At 45.2% G+C, this 19325-nt stretch overlaps 2 protein-coding genes across 8 annotated transcripts in view; both read right to left on the reverse strand.

Annotated features, from left to right (window-relative positions):
• The window catches only part of chd9 (chromodomain helicase DNA binding protein 9), a 73251-nt gene extending 61123 nt beyond the window's left edge, over positions 1–12128 (reverse strand). For 4 of the 6 annotated variants that reach the window (XM_052064265.1, XM_052064264.1, XM_052064261.1 and 1 more), the window contains exons 1-2: positions 11768–12127; positions 5800–7369 (exon numbers count right to left, since the gene is read on the reverse strand). In XM_052064265.1, coding sequence (XP_051920225.1) covers positions 5800–7278 — 1479 coding nt within the window. In that variant the 5' untranslated portion in view covers positions 7279–7369; positions 11768–12127. Of the gene's footprint in view, positions 1–5799; positions 7370–11767 lie in introns of all 6 variants that reach the window. The other 2 variants (XM_052064263.1, XM_052064262.1) reach the window with 1 other exon arrangement.
• Positions 12129–13364: 1236 nt separating this feature from the next.
• aktip (akt interacting protein) lies at positions 13365–19071 on the reverse strand. 2 transcript variants are annotated; one of them, XM_052064390.1, is made up of 10 exons: positions 18916–19071; positions 17684–17839; positions 16904–17103; positions 16757–16821; positions 16564–16664; positions 14966–15054; positions 14803–14901; positions 14562–14669; positions 14429–14489; positions 13365–14164 (listed from the first exon to the last, which is right to left on the reverse strand). In XM_052064390.1, exons 2-10 carry the CDS (start codon positions 17729–17731, stop codon positions 14057–14059), a joined length of 879 nt encoding a protein of 292 aa, XP_051920350.1. In that variant the 5' UTR covers positions 17732–17839; positions 18916–19071; the 3' UTR covers positions 13365–14056. The 2 variants fall into 2 exon arrangements, with proteins under 2 accessions (XP_051920350.1, XP_051920351.1); XM_052064391.1 differs by having other exon boundaries at positions 18772–19042.
• Between the last annotated feature and the right edge of the window lie 254 nt (positions 19072–19325).

The following is a 19325-nucleotide window of genomic DNA, read 5'->3' on the forward strand; positions in this document are numbered from 1 at the left end:
AGCCTATCCTAGCTATGTTCGGGCAGAAGGCGAGGCACACCCTGAACCGGTTGCCAGCCAATCGCAGAGCGAAGAACCACTCACGCTCACACACACACCTCAGAGCAATTTAGAGTGTTCCTTTAAAGTGCCATGCATGTACTTGGAAAGTGGGAGGAAACACGAGTACCCGGAGAAAACCCATGCAAGCACGGGGAGAACATGACAAGGGAAGGAACCCTGCACCTTCGCACTGTGAGGTGGACATGCTAACCAGATGACCACAGTGACCTCGGAGATTGTTTAGTCATTTACAATTTTAGAATTTTCTATTTTCTATCCATTGGTAATCAAATTTTGTGCTGGGTTTAAAACCAATCAAAATCATTTGAAAAAAAACCACCTATACACTTAAAGAATGAAAATACATTTAAACGTAGCAATTCAAATTAATCTGCCTTGGTTATTGACACATATCTGGATCCATATCCTAAAAATTACCCTCCAACAGCAGTATCAAACACCATTATACTGCAGTGGAACCGAGCGGTGTGAACATGCATCACCTGCCATGAAAATAATATAACAAATATTTTTTTTTTCCTTTGTAGGCAATGCGAAAGTGAATCGTCATGGGAAAATGCTCTTTTAGTCAAAACATGTACAGTGTGTCCAATCAGCATAATCCTTACTAAAGGCTATACATTTGCAATGTTCTGTAATTTAACATAAAAAGTCAAACTGCATGGCTCGGCTGGTCCATATGGAGGTATAAGAGTGACGTCACACCCCATCCAGCTTTCTCACTCTTTTTTTTTTCTCATACGTGTGTACAGGTGAGGCAAACAACCTCATCAAAATATGTTTTACTTGTAAGTATATACAGTACTTTGGATCGCTCAAAACTCAAACTCAATTGTATTTATAGAGCACTTTCAAACAGCCATCGCTGAATATATCCAAACATATCGATAGACCTCTGTTTTCTGCAATGTTGGCTTTTGGGTAATGTTCAGCGTGACCAAATCCGGGTTTCTTTCTTGCAATACACATCATGTCAAACATGATTACGCTCATGCGGTCTGTTACCTGAAATTAAACGTACCCGTCGCTTTGTACAAAGAAGTTGCAAAATTTGCTCAACATAGCAACCGAATTGTTAAGTCGGCCACATTTACTGTGCTTTTGTAACCTTGGTCTTCTCTGTTTGAAGCCAAGTAGCTAGTGTAAGCAGTGCACATCAAATAGGAATATAATACAGCAGCGTTAAAAACTAAGACACAGCAACAGGGTATTAGCACGTGTCCTCATGTTTTTTTTGCCTGTAAACTCAAATACAACAATACTTTATTGTGGCGCCGAATCCTCTGAGCGTGACGTCTCACCCAAGTTGGAATCCCGACTGACTTTGCAGTGCAATGACAGCTATGTCGTCAATATAAATCCTGCCAATTGGCTACGTCCCAAATGCTTGTCACTTGTGACGAGTGTGCATCTTTGCGTGTGTGTGTGTGAGATTGATTTAATTTTGTGTAACAGTTAATGCTATGCATGAAGTTTACTACCCCTGATGATTTGTCACGGCGGTTGTGTTTAATTTGACCTTCCAGCCTAACTTGTATGGCGAATATCAGTGTAAAAATACAACTCAAAACATGTAGATTCAATAAAGGGATTTATGGATTTGGACTGGAGAACAAATGATTTGAAATTAGGGCGGCAGCTATCGAATATTTTGGAATTCGGATAGCCTATTAAAATTCTATTGAATAATCAGATATTTGGATAAAAAAATAGATTTTGGTTACAGAGCTGAAGACAAAAACAATATATATAAATACCCCAAACATGAGTCAAGTCAACAATTATTCTGCAACACGCTTCCGAGAATAACTTCAAAATACAAGCAAGGGATTGATGTCCATAAAGTATTTGCTACGCTAACGTTTATTTTGAAGCTGACCTTCTCGCCGTTTTGGTGGAGTGTAATTGTCATGCATACCATGAACACGTTTTGCTGCGATTTGCTTCACTTCTTGTTCATAGTGAACGCGTAAATAACCGGGTGCTGGAGACAGAACCCCCCCCCCCCAAAAAAAAACAAACCTTGAGCATTTATTTGAACCGAGGTACCCAAATTACTCGGGGACTCATTTCAGGCCGATTTTAAAATCGATCTCATCTCAGTGAGGAATGCTCATAAGCAGGTGGAAAGAAATGGATAGATCTTTCCATTTGTCCAAGTTAGACAAAGAATGTTTTTTTATTTTTTGCAACTGACGCTCGGAGTACAGACCTCCAGTAAAATGACTCTGTCTTGAACTCGAGGGTCTCGTCACACCTGCGAGCTGACTGTTGCAGCATTTGGTGATCAATCCTAATTAGGCAGATTCACTGCGGGGGAGTGGAGAATGGGCAGCTAACCCCCCGAAGCCTCGCCTGCTCAGCAAACACGCCACCATCAGCAGGCTCTTCACAAATCAGTGCACATGTTTAGCACAGTCAGCCGCCGAGCGTCGACACGGGGGCCGGACAAAGGGTCCAGTCAAAACGGTCTCGATAAAGGACAAAGACGCCAGCGTTGGCTAGTTGTGGTTGAAAAGAGGTTGCACTTGGACACACAGCAAAGACCACGGATTGCGATCGACTCCTAGATACATCCTGGCTCAACAAACAATAAACAAAATGGAAGGAAATATGGAGCTGTTACAACGCTGACGCCTGGCGTTGACCTCACTTTGTGTTCTGATACCATTATATGGACCTTTTAGTTTGAAATACACAGTTCAAGAATTGCAATCTGCTCAAGGGCCCTGCGAGCTTGACCCAAAAGGGGACATATCACTGGAAAAAATAAATAAAAGTGTCTTGGCTATCAATATTGACGTCTCTGGAGAGCCTGACAACCTATTGAGTGTGAAATGACTTATCTTCTCTGTCTATTTCGGAATGAAATGTGTGTGAGCAAGCTACTCTGCACTTCAGTCCCACCATTATGTATAAGTTGGGCTAATTTGCATCATAACCACCCCGACATTGACTGTCCGCCCAAGACATTGCAAGCTAACCTGGGCGAAGGTTGAGAGGCACTTTCAAGCGAGGGCCATAATCCGGTGAAGTGTTCAGTAGGATTTGAACAAACTAATCAATTGTACTACTCCGTAAATGTGTTTCGAGTATGGGGCCGTCAAATCGCGAATCGTGTGTTTTTGCCGTGTCATCTTCCAATCAGCCATGTTATAGAGGACCTTCGATGTGCAAATCTGTGGCAATCGTTGCCGAAAGAATTCGCTGGACCACAAAGCTATGCGAGAAGCGCAATCACGACCAATATGGTGTTCGTAGATCTACACAGGTCCAAGACTATGAAAAATGTTGTCCCAATCCAATCACGTAATTTTCAGATCATCAGTATCAAAAGAAAAAAAAAGTACATTCTACATTTTTAAAGGTCACCAAACAATCAAATAATCTTGAAGTGCAATGATGTTGACAAATGGAAAAATATAACGAAAGAAAAGCGCAGATACACGATTGCTAGAGATTCCACCCAAATGCTTTCAGATTTTTTTTGATTGCTTTGCACCGATTTGTTCATATTTTAACCCCCAAAAAAGTGCAGGTTGAGTTGACTGAGAAAAGAAAAAGGGGGAACTACGGCAGCGACCGAAACAAAAGGTTCTTCCGGATGACCAGAATGGGGGTACCATGATCATCGGTGTTGTGATCACGGTGTGCAGAATGACCTCACTCCCGAATGCTACAAGCCAACTTTGAAAGTCGGCAACTGTAGTTTTCTCACAGTTCTCTAAGCATCTGCAGCTGCAAATCTCTGGCTCTGCCCCCTGTTGTCATGCTCATGAGAGCCGCATAGACCCACCATGTATGAGAGCTGAATCACCCCCAAAAATGGGCTGATTTCAGCAAGACAAGAAATAGAGTGTGCTTTAATTAATGGTACTTTGGGGTATTTTAATGAAATCACCTCCAAGATAGGTAGAAACTGTTTAAAAATGCAGAAAACATTAATCAGGATTTTCCTACCAATATATAGAACATCCAAATAGCTAATATGGTGGATTCTGTCGCTGATTGAGTGACTGCATACCAAAATGCGACACAACATAATATGGTCAGCGGTGCCATAAGTTCTGTTTCTTTGTTCAGCTACTTTTAAGTGCATTAGAGTGACTTTACCGTACATTTTGTGGACAAGGTAAGCCTATTGTGTTTGTTTACAAATGGAGTGGAGCGGGGGAGGGGCCGGGGGGTCCCGCAACACGTGGTCAGATAAACTGTCATGCAAAGCACGAACAAGGCCTTTTATTTGGGCGCTTTCTCTTTTCCACCTTGGTGAATTACGTGAACACACTCATCGAAAGTGTATGTGCAGAGAAAAACAGCCTTGCACACGTCAGGTGATCTTCTATAGCGTTCTGTTCCAGTAGTAGCAGCGTAACCCAAATTTGTGCGACATGGGAATGTGTCATAGAATATCACTAACCTGTATGCCTAATGCAGAAGTTGAGCCATAATTAATAACTCTAATTCATATGATTCATTCATTCATCTTCCGAACCGCTTCACCCCCACTGGGATCGCGAGTAATTCCCAATGCCCAAAAGTGTTGTTTGTGTGCGGTTTGTTAGCTCGACACCCTGTACTGTAAATCCAATCTACAGTATGTTCAATGCAATAAGCCTGAACTCGCACGGGTTTTCTACGTTTAGTTCAAAAACTTTAGCAAGATTTTATGCAACCTTTTTTTTTTGAGAGACCACACCAGTGTGTCAAAATTCGCGTGAGTGTGCTCAAACTTCGCCTGATTTTGCATCGATGTGTGTCAGTGCCCAGAGTCTCTGCGGATGCTGCTAGGTAACTCGCCAAGTAAAAGATCCGGGATCTGCCTGAAGCCTGTTACAGCCAGCTCAGGCAATCACCCATCAACCCCCCACCCCACCCCCCTGCCCACCTCTCATTTATTTTCTCCCACTCATGCTCTTCCTTGCTGTCTCATTCCCTCCCTTTCTTTCCTAAGCTGTCCGTCTTTTTCCATGAGCTACTGCTCTCCTCATCCCCCCGCCCCTTCCCTCTCCCCGGAGTGCTCTCCTTCAGCGACACTCCCCCTCCCCTCTTCTTCCTCCGACAGCCTTGCCTCACTCATGCATGCGCCTGCACTCGCAGCTACCACAACAGCATGCAACCTCCCCCCACACTCCACTCCAGTGTGCTCCTGGCTTGCCCTGACCCACATCTTGATATAGCCCTAAGTATGCTTACAGCTAAGTCCTGAAAACACTCCACTCTTAGCCTAATCAGGCCTGACCTGCTGTCGGTGTAAAGGGAAGATAGACAAGACTGGCTGGACGGACAGTCGTCTTCATCATCATTTTCACCCTGACAGCAGTGGACAAATAAAGGTTTTCTTATCTTATCTTATTTTCTGCAGGCGTTCTCTTACCCTCCCGCCCAAACTAGACAATTCCCCACTAGACATCAGTGCATTTTCTCTGAGCAAAGCGTTAATCATTAGACGGCTGGTCAGACTCATGTCCACTAGAGCCTGGGGAAAAAGTTGAATGTTCTTTTAATTGATCAAAGTGGAGAAATGCCATTTCATGACATTTATCTCCTCAGTGGCCATCTCAGCAATGATAGAGGGGGTACTTTTGCACCCGTGTACACTGTAGTGACGTATGCAATATAACGTACTGTGCGCTGCTGTTTAAACCCAGGTTCCTCGAGCAGCGCCATAAATGAGTGTTTGCAGGCGAATAACATTCCAAATGTACGATATCGTAAGAAAAAAAATGGTAGTACCTCATCTTCCTTTTGTCCAGCAGGTGTTTGTGTCCTGTGCTCGTGCCCCCAAGCCTGGTTGGAATCCGCCCAGGAACCATTAGATTGATCAGGTTGGCTGAGGGCGGCCTCGAGCTGGGGAAGAAAGTCAGGCAAGAGGTCGGGGGGCTCCAACCCCGCCAAATCTCCATCCTGAGCCTCCGATGCCAGGAGACTGTCCCCTAGTGATGGGTATCCATTCGTGTTGATGGCCCCGCAGCGCTGCGGATGCTCAGAGGGCAACTGGTGGGCCACACTCGGGTAGCAGCTCATCGATTCTCCGAACATCTCGGACAACTTGTTGTTACCCTGCGTTTCACCGCGACAGCGTAAAGCCCGAAAATGACATTCCTCTGCCTGGTTAACGGAGGTCTGAGCATGCTGCTGACCCATAAGTGATGCGGATGGAAACTGACATGCTGCTCCAGGGAGTTCGGGTAGCGCTCCCGCAAGGGGAGTGGCGGTAGCAGCGGGCCGAGCCGCCGCCGACACCGAGGACAAAGACGGCCGACTCAGACAGTCCATTTCTGGCTCTCCAGGGTAGGAAGGGTATTCGGCTGGTTGGTAAGTGGTGACAGAACTCACAGAGTACGTGGGCAGTGAGTGAACCAAAGATGACGAATCCATGGGTGGGTTATTTTCGGCCATTCCTAATCTGCAAGAGAAGCTGCGCTTCGGTTGCTGCTGCAAGCAAGATCCCTGCAGGGGGTCATTTTGACTTGGCACAACCGCCGAATGAAACCTTGCTCCCACCGCAGTTAGCTGGTGCTGGGCCTGCTGCGGACTCTGTGCAACCTGTTGCTGGCTCCGAGGCTGGCTCCCTTGGTGAAAGGGGAAGCCGTGATGCTGCCGTTGCGCCAAAGGCATGCCCTGCATGTTCATTTGTTGATGTTGGCTCTGATTGAACAGCTGTTGCGGGTAAGTTTGCCTTTGCTGCTGTTGCTGCTGACGCATTCGGTGCTGCTGCGGATGATGCGTTCGTTGCTGTCCGACATGTATTTGCTGGCCGTACAGTTGCTGCTGCTGCTGAGATAAAGGATGATACATGTTACCATTCTGGTCCTGATTCCCCCACATTGGGCTGCTACTGTTGAAGAACAACCCGTTGGATTGAGGTACTTGGCCGACAGGGCCATTGTGGTACTGGCCCTGTTGCTCTGCCGTCACACCACCTGAAGCCCCGGGACTGGAAAACGGCTGCCCGGCAGGATTCTGTGCCTTAATTCCAACATAGTGCCCCATCTGCTGACTGTAAGAGGTCATAGTTTGCTGGTTGGACGTGGAAGACACCGGCAGCATCATGTCTTGATTTTTCCCCAGAGCGAGAGACTCCACTTGGATGGGCTCAAAGTCCGTGCCAAGATTGAGCTCATCCACAAATGACGGACCTGAGGGGAAGCCGTCGACATCCACCCCTTCCAGACCTCCACCAAAGAGGTTTGGGTCATCAAAAAAATCCATGTCGGAGCTCTGACTGGTGACGGAACCTCCTGGAGTTCGGTGGATCCACGTTGGTTACGATGCACCAGAGCTATGGCATCACATCATGACTCTGTAAAAACACGATACAAATATTAAATCAAACATAAGATAGGAACATTTTGCAAAAGGGGTGTTTCAGGCTTTTCTATCCATCCGTCAGGCCATTTTTGGGTTGGGTTTGCGGGTAACTGAAGCCTCACGCATCTGACTTTATGTAAGAGGGATCATGCACTCTGTACTAAACTCGCCAACAGTCAATCAGAGGGCACATATAGACAAATAACAATTCACACTCACTTTCACATTCATTATAAACTACTTAGAAATGTTCCAATGGAGCTTCCTTCGAACTTGGATCTCCCGACTGTGAGGAACAGGGATGGCAATGGCTAGTGATGGGGAAAAAAGCGGAAAGGGGCGTGGCCTGGACAGAGCGACCAATCACAACAAGTAAGACATCATACACGTCCAATCGCAGGGCTGTTTACAATCGGAAGATGGAAAGACTGATCGGGAGAGCTCGTGAAAACTCAACGATAAGGTACCTGACCCTCCATAAAATTTTCTCAACAGATTTAGAGGACCCACAAAAATGATCAATTTAAGAAATAAAACGGCGGATTTCCGCGTCTCCGCGGAAAATTGCCATCCCTGGAGGAAGAAATGCTCACCACAACTTCCTCATGCTGCCCTTTCTTGACCCCTTGACCTCTTACTTAGCAATACCAAGGAGTGTTTTTTTTCTTCCTGGCTTAAGTTCATTCCAATGTGGTATCATTCGTATCAGTCTTTCCCAAAGTTAAGGTTGCAGTCAATGAAAAATGTTCAAAGCTACTTGGGCGCGTGTTACTTTTTTGATATTACAGTCTGTTTCAATTACTCTGTTGATCGCCTGGGGTTAATTGTTGATTTGTGGCATCTTGAGGCCATTGAAGAAACCAGCAGAGATGTTGTTATAAACGTCTTAATAAGTATGCAGTCTAAAGAACAAGAACGCATCAGCTGTGGGAGGTGTAGCTACGTGTCTGTAGACAGACAGACATGATTCAAAACAAAAAAGAACGAATTGAGAATACAGAAAACCTCAAGTGACACCCCACACCCCCCACTGCAGCTATTTTTGTCTTCCAGTCCTTCAGTGAAACATGCTAGTTGACTAGTAGATTTCCATAATGGCTCTCCATGTGGCATTGAAAAGAAGCGCTCTAAAACCACGTAATAGCTAGGTCAGGAACTCTGTGCTGTCAATTATCTATCAGCAGGCTTTTCATGTGTGCAGTGAAAGCAGCTGGCGCGAGCCAACTGCCAGCCACCGGCAGCAGGTGCCTCTTCGTGCAACCCCTTGTATGCACCCTCCCTCCTCCCAATTTCCCCTCACCACAACCCTCCCTCCTCTCAACCACCCCCCGCCTCAGCCCCCCCCCCCCCCCCCCACCACAACCTTTTCTAAACTCGACAGCCAACAGAGCTGCAGGGCAGGACGCACAGGGAGGCGTTGACAGCTGAATTTCAACAGCCCAGGAACAGAGGCAGACGAGGTCTTTTGAGGGCGTGTGCTTGGCGACCACAGACCAGCGGAAGATGACAGAGGCCAGCGAATGCTCCGTCGTTGTGCCGGCATGCTATTTGGCATATTCGAGGAGGTGATTTCAGGAACATTACAAGATTATAATTCAGGTATTTTCAAGAATTTCAGGTGGGAATTCGGATGGATGGAAGACGGCACAACACAGAGAATCATGTATCCAATCCATCCTTCTATCGACTCATCCATTTTCTGTCACACTTGTCTTCCGAGGGTTGCGGGTGAACTGGAACCTATCCCAGCAAGGCTCTTGGCGAGAGGGGATGTTCACCCTGTACCAGCTGCATGATAGGTCGGGCTCCAAAGCTCAGTACCGCTATGGTACATGTGTGGAGTATGCATGTTCTCCCCGAGCATGCATGGGATTTCTCTAGGCACTCCGGGTTCCTCCCACATTTCAAAAACAAGCATGGCAGGTTTATGGGGCACTCTAAATTGCCCCTAGGCGTGAGTGTGAGCGCGGATGGTTGTTTGTCTCTGTGCGTCCTTCGATTGGCTGGCAACCGGTTCAGGGTGTCCCCCGCCGACTGCCTGGAGGCACCTGGGATAGGCTCCAGCACCCCCGCGATCCTTGTGATGATAAAGCTGATCGTCAAATGGATAGAAGGATGGATGGATAAATGAAACACTGTCAAGGAGGTCGCCCACAATTGCTGTCCATAACTTAATGGCTTTATTCATTCATCTTCCGAACCACTTGATCCTCAATAGGGTCGCGGGGGATGCTGGAGCCAATCCCAGCTATCTCCGGGCAGTAGGAGGGGGACACCCTGAATCGGTTGCCAGTCAATCACAGGGCACACAGAGACGAACAACCATCCACACTCACACTCACGCCTAGGGACAATTTAGAGTGGTCAATCAGCCTGCCACGCACGTTTTTGGAATGTGGGAGGAAACCGGAGCACCCGGAGAAAACCCACGCAGGCCCGGGGAGAACATGCAAACTCCACACAGGGAGGCCGGAGCTGGAATCGAACCCGGTACCTCTGCACTGTGAAGCCTACGTGCTACCACTGGACTACCGGGCCGCCCCTAATGGCTTTAATTTAGCTGATTGTATAAATACAGTTAAAAAAACAAATCCAGATTTCATATTTGTATCGATAGCATCGACAAAAGAAAAGAGAGCGCATGGTCTTTAGCATATTGTTACGCACCAACGAGGCACAGTCACCCAACTCGGCTTTGACCCTATCACCACAAACCACAGAAACAAATAGCAACATGCAAACCTCCGCCATGGCCAAACAATGATGGGATAGGAGGGAGGAATCTTCACTATCTCTTCTAGAGGCTAATATTACACTTTGTTGGATCCAGTTTGATATGAGGAAGTGTGTTCTGATGTTTATGTAAAAAAAATAAAATAAAAAACAAGTAGAACCAGATTGGTCATACGTTAGATGATATTCATATCTGACCCTGTAGAGGATTTAAGGTGGCTGGATGTCACCACATGTCTAATCACCGGATGATGTGTTGTCATGTGGAACCTCAAATATCCCTCTTCACTGGGGTCTGTGTAAAATACCATATCGAACATTCAGGCTCAGATAAACCAATTTTGTTCAGTATTTCATAGGTATCTGATTTGATCTAATTGCCTTCATAGAGGATGCTTTGTCATTGGATGAAACTGCAAATATCATGATTCGCTGGGTTGTGTGCTGTGGATAAGTTTCAGATCTCTTATTAAACAGCTAATTTTGGCATCTGGCTGGTTGAAAACAGACATATTTGTAACGAAATCCTGGATGAAAAACAGAAATGGATACATGTCTAACAATGCAATAGCCCTCTTTGCTGGGTTTTGCATGAAAAAGTAAACAGTGGTAGATAAATGCCATATCATTTAATATCCCACTTTGCTGTGTTCTGTGTGAATACAGGGGAATGTGAATTGAACATTTTGTAGAATCTCTGTGAAAGAGGCAACAGTAGGCAAAAAAAAAGACAATTGACTGTCATGTTTCTTGATACTTCCTCGTTGACATCATTCTAAGCTGTCAAAAACGAATTGACAATTGAGGCAGGAGCTCGGGAAGTGACCCAAAAACAAGCTAACCCTAACACGTTTTCCTTCAATCAATTAAGAGCAGATCAACACCAGCCTGGGCCTTAACAAGCGCCCTCCTGCTTCTTTCCTTCTAGGCGAAGGGAACGTCACATGCATCGACTTCCAGCTGTTTGCAGCACCCCAACGGCGCTGGCCAATAAGATCAACACACACACGAAGACGCATATAAACCCCTCGATTGAGCCATTTCGTTTTCTTTACAGAAGAAAAGTTCGTTTCCATACTTCTTCATGCCACTTCGAGCAAATATCCTGAAGTCAAGTCGCGTCGTGTAGTTGCAGCCCCCCCCCCCCCCCCCCAAAGGCACCAATGGCTCGTACAAAGCTAAAATTCTCAGAAGAATTGTGCAAACCACGTCGAAGGAAAAAATGCGCAAACTATGGTGACGACAGTGAACGAGTTTCACGGAGGACGGGCCAAAAGGTGTCGGAGATGGGTGGGGGCGTTTGGTCGAAAGAGGGTGTCGATGTAGGGAGGGAGGTCGGGGGGTGGTCGACGTCGATGGTGTCCGAGATAGCAACCACCACGCCGGGTGTTATTTCCGGGGCTGAGTTTCAGTTTCAATTGCGAACTGTTAAGCTCACGACCGACCCACCGAGCGGCACCGGTCGCTGTCAGTTCAGGACCCTGGGCAACCAGCTCTACTTCGGCAGGGAAACTGCGCCAAAAGTCCGGTTAGTATTCTTCGAAAAGTGCGCGGAACAAGTGCGAAGAGACGGGGCGTTTGACAGCTTCCTCTACGAAGGGAAGCCACACAAGTGCATCAAGCGAACCGAGTGTCGGGGAAGGCGGCGGTGACTTACCCGAAATGAAACCGGTGGAAGCGACGCCAAACGCGGACACATGCGTGCGTATTCTCGGTGAAGTTGGCTCCTCTCCGGGCGACCTCGGCACAGCCGCTGCTCCGTCGCCGCCAAGCCCGAAACCAAGCCCGGCCACCACCACCGCCACCTCCGCGGGTGTTGCTGGCTGGCTGCTTCTGTGTTGCTGCCGCCGCTGCTGACGTGACTGACGATAAGGGCACATTTGCATACTAGTGACCTCCTCCCTGATTGGACCTCCGGGTGTTCGCTGCAATTTCACCCCGGAGAAGTGTCATGTAAAAAATATATTATTATAATAAAGTAAGACAAATAATACTACAACAAACCCGTTCACCCGGTGTGAGAGAGCGAGGCGCTGCGGGGTCGCCCATATAATAAAGTAAGACAAATAATACTCCAACAAACCCGTTCACCCGGTGTGAGAGAGCGAGGCGCTGCGGGGTCGCCCACACTTGGAGAGTGGTTGATTTGACCACGGTACCTCCGGGCCAAAGTCCCCGTGTGTTGTGGTGTCGTGACACGGCGCATAAGATGGCCGCGTTGGAAGCCAAAGAAGCCAATCCGGAGAGCTTTTACTTTGGCACATGGACTACAAGTCAGTCCTCCCGTGCGAACATGTCAGGCGCCCCAGAGATGTCAGGCGCACCGTGGGACTATACGGACCTCAAGTGGTCAAGACCGTGAACTACACACCTGAAGCGATGTGCAGCGTTCTATTTTTTTCGTACGTAGTTTGACGGGGGCGTTCCATCAAGCGACAATGTCATTCTCTAACTACATAGGAGTTCTTTACGCACCCTTATGTGACATTATTTCAAAAATTATTGGGGCGGGGGGTATTAATACAAAAGTTCCAAAGACGAATACAGTATACAATCCCAAAATTAAGTGCGCTATTGTAAAAGCACCAAAACAATGCTCACTTTTTTTGTTTCGGGTTATTTGTTGGTTAATGAAATATTTGATAAATATCAACATCAAAATGTCAAAAAAATTCATGTTTAAAAATTTAAATACTCTACTGTTTCATCATTCTACATCAATCTGTTTCAATGACAAAGCAATATATCAACCAAAATAATAATCCTGACAAATATATTAAAGAATTGTAAAACTTTAATTTGGTGAGGAAAACAAACCTACATTATACTTACTGCCCCCGCCCCACCCATTACCTCCCCAAAAATAATTTATTGTGAAACTGCTGGGTCCCAAATAATGAAAAGATTCAATTTCACTTTGTGAGATTAAGATGGACAGTTTAAAAATTTTCAAATGGTTATAGGTTATTTAAAAAATGTGGCATATATTTTGGTTGAGATACAACGATGGCATAACAAAAAAACAAATATTGCATTGAATACCATACTTTAACCAGAATTAGTAGGATTTACCTACTTTTGTCAATTTACATTATCTGGTAACATTGCTGGTTAAATAAATTAAAAGAGGAAAATCACAACATGCGTAACAAACCAATATTTTTATTGTTACAGAAAAGCAATGACGAAGCTTGTCATCTTATACAGAAAGCGGGTTTGAAAAGAACAAAACATTTGATTGGGGGAAAAAAACATTCAAGCACCAATCATATGCATCTACGGTGTTTAAGTTTAATGAAATAAAATTAAAAAGACACTAACTTGAAACAGGTCGGAGAGACAGTGGAGAGGAAAAAACAAAACAAAAACGAACCTTTGGAGTCAATGCGGGGAGCTTTAGTACGTAATTTATTTGGATCGGGAAGAAAAAAAAACCCAAAAGTTATTTTTTGTCTTCAAAACAAACCTCTTATTTACACATCAAACCTTTAAAAAGCAAATTAAAAATGTCTCTTTATTGAGTAACATGTTTAAAACCGATTTGCGGAAATAAAATAAAAATGATTAAAAGATTGGAAGTCTGGTCTTTACCCAGCTGTGATTGACATTCCTTGCATGATGAATAAAAGCAGTCCTGAGCCAAGAGATCACGACACCCACTGCACTCTTTTTGGACTTTTAGAACACTATGTAGTCACTGAGCCCAGCCAGCATGTGCATATGGATCCTAAAACATCTGCAAGAATTGATAAATTCTACATCGGAGACATCCATTTGTCATCTTTGCCTTATAAACTTGGTTTGTGTATGCTAAAGCCGTTGGTGGGCGATGCTTTTAAAGCTGAGCAATATTCACAACGTCCTTATTTGAGGATTTGGCTCACAAATATGGTGTGGCCGGCGCTGCGGGTATCTCCTAACGGTCAGTGGCGCTGCAAGCGTGGATTCAACTCAGAGGAGGACTGTCGTCTTTGCTGAAGGGCTGCGTCGACCCGGGTTTGACCCAGGACAGGCCCGAGCCCTGTGTACCCTTGTAGTGGTCCTCGGGTCGTCTCTAGGACAAATGAATAACATGAATGCAGCACACAAAAATATAAGGATGCTTTAATGTGAAAGCACCAAAACAGTGCATGTTTAAAAAATGAATAAATACAATTAAAAATATATATGTTTAAGCATGATAGTGTGGCTGTTCACTTTTTTTAAGTCATCTGTTATCGTTTGTTCTTTTACAAACCTGAGTCAGACACGAGAAAGCGAACTACAGGTGTGAGGGCACCCTAGGACAGCACATGCCACGTGCTCGTTATGGACTTACTTTGTACGTGAACATTCGCTCTTTCGCTTCCTCGTGAACAGCTGGGTTCCACGGAGAAAAGCTGCAAGACATTGACAGGCAACATTATTTTTCATACATTGAAACATCTAATGAGTGAAGATGACCTACCAACCTTATTGCGTAAGGATCGTCTATCTTGGGCTGGTCAAACAGACGACTGTTGCATAGTTTCACACTGTCCACCACTTTACTCTTGAACAACTGCACATCCTTTTCATACCTGAGGGGGAAGACGGCTATGAAAACTTTGTTCAAAAAGGCTCCGGCTCCCATGATAGTAACATAAAATCCGTTTGTACCTTGCATTTGTTCTGATTTCTCTAATTAAAATAAAAAGTAGCCGGGACACTCACAGTACAGCAGCTTCTGGGTTGAGGGGTTCTGAGGTGTTAATCTTGTAGAAAACAGTACGTGCATACATGAGGACTTGCCAGATGTGGTTGTGATTCCGCCTAAACAACAAAACGGCAAATTACACATATCGGCCTTTGGTGTGCAAATTGCATTTGTGTTCACCTCCATTTGGTGAAAGCTCTTTTGACATCAAGCTCGCCAGACACTGGGTCGACAAGTGGATGGAAGACTGGCATGTCAAACACTAATTTCTGTAAAACACAACAACCAAAGACAAAAAATAAATAAATCACAGTGAGCCAATTGCAGAGGGAGTTCCTGAAACATGAGTTCACGTGAAGTAGACCACCATAGATTAGAAAATTTGGGGTGGGTGGGGGATGGAAATCTGCCATTAAATTCATATTCAAAGACAGCTAATGCAAGACCTGGGTCTAAGTTCGGAAATGATTTCCCCACACATTGTTTTTTAAAAAATATAAATAGCACCAAAAAGAGGAGCAGCGTCAACAAGGGGTGATAACGACGAATGTACTGTATATACACTAGAAAGCACCTGTTATCAAAGATAGACAAGTTTTGTTCTTACACTTTACAGGTTTGGTTAGCTAATTAGACCTGCATGACAGTTTGTTAAACAGAGAGATGTGAATAATATAAACAGATTACTTTTATTGATTTCTGAGATCTACCGGTGTCCGAAAGAGTTGGCAATGACATTAATTCTGAAGATTAGGACGTGGGGAAAACGTACTACAATGCTACAATTGTAAATGTGAAACCTGCTCAGTATTTGCGGACGTTGTATCGGTCTGTCGTGGTGAAGAAGGAGCTGAGCCAAAGGGCGAAGCTCTCAATTTACCGGTCGATCTACGTTCCAACCCTCATCTATGGTCACGAGCTATGGGTCGTGACCGAAAGAACGAGATCCCGGATACAAGCGGCCGAAATGAGTTTTCTCCGCAGGGTGTCCGGGCTCTCCCTTAGAGATAAGGTGAGAAGCTCGGTCATCCGGGAGGGGCTCCGTGTCGAGCCGCTTCTCCTCCACATCGAGAGGAGCCAGATGAGGTGGCTTGGGCATCTGATTCGGATGCCTCCTGAACGCCTCCCTGGTGAGGTGTTCCGGGCATGTCCCACCGGGAGGAGACCCCGAGGAAGACCCAGGACACGCTGGAGAGACTATGTCACCCAGCTGGCCTGGGAACGCCTCGGGATCCCCCGGGGAGAGCTGGAAGAAGTAGCTAGGGAGAGGGAAGTCTGGGCTTCCCTGCTAAAGCTGTTGCCCCCGCGACCCGGCCCCGGATAAGCGGTAGAAGATGGATGGATGGATGGATGCTCAGTATTTTTATTTTTTTTGTGTGTGTACGGCCAACACAGAGAGTTGAGCCAACACAAGGAGGATGTGGTTGTGCTGCGTTGAATGCTGTAAGAAATGTCTCACAGCTGTTCATCACAATGATAGGCATTTGTAACAGCAATGTAGTTACTAGCTAGGCTAATTGTTAGCTTATCTTCTTCCAACTCAGTCTAGATTTTCTGTGGTACTACGCTGCCTCATAGAGGTCAGTCTTGGCAGAAATTGCGTGCGACGGGTTATGTGTGTACATCATAATCTTTAGGAGCAGTTACCACACGGTTGCTGATTTCCCTTTCATGTGTGAGGCCTTCAGAAGTTACAAATCGGTCTAAGCTTAAAATGTATGTTTTTTTACTCCCCCCTTCTCATGTTACAGACCATTACCAGACCAAACATTACTCACTGGACAATCGCCATCTGGATAGTTATCTGGGATATACACAGTGAACTTGAAGACTCCATCCTGGTACAAGCCATGTCTGACGAATATGACCCCAAACCACACTGAACAGGAACACAAATGTGTTAAATCTGACCAGGAATAATTTTAAAAAAGTCTCACGTTTTTTTAAGCCATGCTTTTTGTGCATACTTACTAAGTGCTGACTTATAAGAGGGCTGCACGTAAATTCCAGGGAGTTTCTGCTTAATCACGAGCGTGCTGCAGGTCACATGACAGGCAAGTCAATTCAAAATGCATATTAAATAAAAGGCATACCTCATGTGCTGCCACAGCAACTTACAACTCCGCCAACAGAGAGTATTCCAAGTAAAAGGGGCCGTAGGGTGCGTGCGGGCCATTTGTGGAGTGGGCGGGGCTTCCCAAGGCCGCCGGCTTGGTGACGGCAGCCGCATTCTTGGGGATGGCTGGAAGCTGCTTCTTGCCAAAGGGCAGCCGGGAAGGGCTGCTTTTCAGCTCGCCTTGGTCCTCGCTTTCAGGTCTCTGCAATGTAACAATGAGAGACACCTCAACATGAGATCAACACTTTGTCCAAAATGCGCAAATATTACAGCAACAAATAGCACTGAAACTTGGAACAGTATTCAACATTGACAGGTTGAGAAGTCAATTTACAAATTGAATGATCGTGAAGAAAATATTCTGAAACGGCCGTAACTCGCTGATCAGGGAATGGTTGTCTGTCTATACAGCACACCTTCCACTTCTCATGCAATAACGTCAGATTGGATCGTCTCCAGCTCTCCTGCTGTAACCCTAACAAGTATGAGTACCATCGAAAATGGATCCATGGATACTATTTCCATTGTTTCCCCCAAAATGAAAATAAGATTCTCAACTAATCCATCCACCAAGTTGTGATTGCAAAACCTGACAGCTTCATGACAAAGTCACAGCTCCATGACAAGCTAAGCCTCCTCTTGTTTGTACAGCAAAATTCACTCATGTGACATCATAAAACCTCACATTTCCACTTTTAATATGGTTTATATTTCTGAATATGAGGTTTTAGCTTACTGTCGCATAAGATACACGTAAACGTACACCGCCACTTTTACATTACCTTACGGCTCGTATTGGCAGACATGCTCCAGAAGGGGTTTAAGTTCATAACTCATGTAGAAGCTGAGATTGGTACTGGTATCCCCCCAGGTTTTCTTTAAGTCGGTCACATGACAGATGCTGGCCAGGATATTCAGAGAGAGCAATTTATGTAGATCTGAAAACAGTGCCTGAAAATACAAAATGATCAAGTGTACATCAGAAGATTATCCACATTCATTTACTTGTTCTGAAAAATTGTATTTATTTACCACAAATCAAATATAGTTGCTCCTTGATCTATATCAGAGACAGACAGAGGCACAACAAGTCCATGCATTTTCACTAAGTCAAGGGTCCGTCTCAAACTCCGGTCATCGAGGGCCGCTATACTGCATGTTTTAGATCATAGGTGTCAAACTCAGGTCCTGGAGGGTCATTGTCCTGCATGTTTTCCAAGTCTCCCTGTTGCAACACACCTGATTCAAATGATGAGATCATCAGCAAGCTCCGCGGAAGCCTGGCATTGAACCTGTTCATTTGAATCAGGTGTGTTGTAACAGGGAGACTTGTATATCCATCCTTCTCCCTATACAAAAATAGAGTATCTTGTGTTGCTTTTACACAGGCCCCAATCTCACACCAAGTACATTATGGAGTAAACGGAGACGATATCAGCATGATCACTGTACTGTACAAAGAATTAGTTTTGTTTAGTGGTGTGCTATGGGACTTTGATAATGTAAAACGTGTCACGGGTCAATACAACGCTGGCCAAAACCGAGCTCTGCTTCCCCCCCTTTTACTGATGAACTGAACATGCTGACTGTTTAACTCATTTCAGCACACCTCTACCACTTCACCGATACAATAGCGGGGTATCTACATGAGAGATCTCTTCATATGTAGCGTTATGTAAGTCACTAGCATAGCAAGCCTGACAAGCAGTTTGCATTCATACGCCGAGTTGCGGGGGGGGGGGGGTGTCGCTACCTACGTGGTTAATTTGTTTTCTTCCGTCATTTTCCGGGAGACAATATCATATTTACTTGCCCAAAACGACCCTTTAATGGTCTGGTCTGTTTTGAAAACAATCTGATGCAATCTCACCTGCTTCTCCACGAACCCAACCTTTAGCATTAGCATAAGTAGATTCAGCGTCGATGACAACTTGTATGGCGCACGTAATTGATCCAAAAATAATCACCGTGCTTGTCGTTTAGGCGCACAATAAGCTTAATAAACAACGTTTACCTCGACTCGCGTGTGGTAAATGCTCAGCTGATCGCCATTCCCACGGGTATAAACACGGCTAAACTAGCTAGCCTAGTGGGGTTTGTCGCCAAACACTTGACAGCCGGAGCTCAATCTAACGACACGGCGTGGGCGTTTCTATGCGTGAGTGTGCATTGTCATTGGTTAGTAGAAATTATTTTGTCATTTGATTGGTTTAAATGTAGTCACATGGGTAACATGGACCGGAAGAGGGAATTTTGTGAGATCACAGCGACGACCTGTGGATGAAACCTGAAAAAACAACCCAACAAAACAAAAACAAAAAAATAGAAAAATAACTAAACTGTCACTTGTAATTAAAACGTGAATTATACTGAACCCCCATCCCACCACAAAATTACTATCGATAAATTACAGCATTAAAAAAT

This window comes from Hippocampus zosterae, chromosome 4 (genome assembly GCF_025434085.1).
Source record: "Hippocampus zosterae strain Florida chromosome 4, ASM2543408v3, whole genome shotgun sequence".
NCBI lineage: Eukaryota > Metazoa > Chordata > Actinopteri > Syngnathiformes > Syngnathidae > Hippocampus > Hippocampus zosterae.

Coding starts and splice junctions, on each gene's coding strand:
- aktip (XM_052064390.1), bottom strand. CDS start 17,731: ATGAACTTAAACCCCTTCTGGAGCATGTCTGCCAATACGAGCCGTAAG. Junction 16,822..16,903: donor TACTCTCTGTTGGCGGAGTT/GTAAGTTGCTGT, acceptor TGTGACCTGCAG/CACGCTCGTGATTAAGCAGA. Junction 16,665..16,756: donor CTCTTATAAGTCAGCACTTA/GTAAGTATGCAC, acceptor GTTCCTGTTCAG/TGTGGTTTGGGGTCATATTC.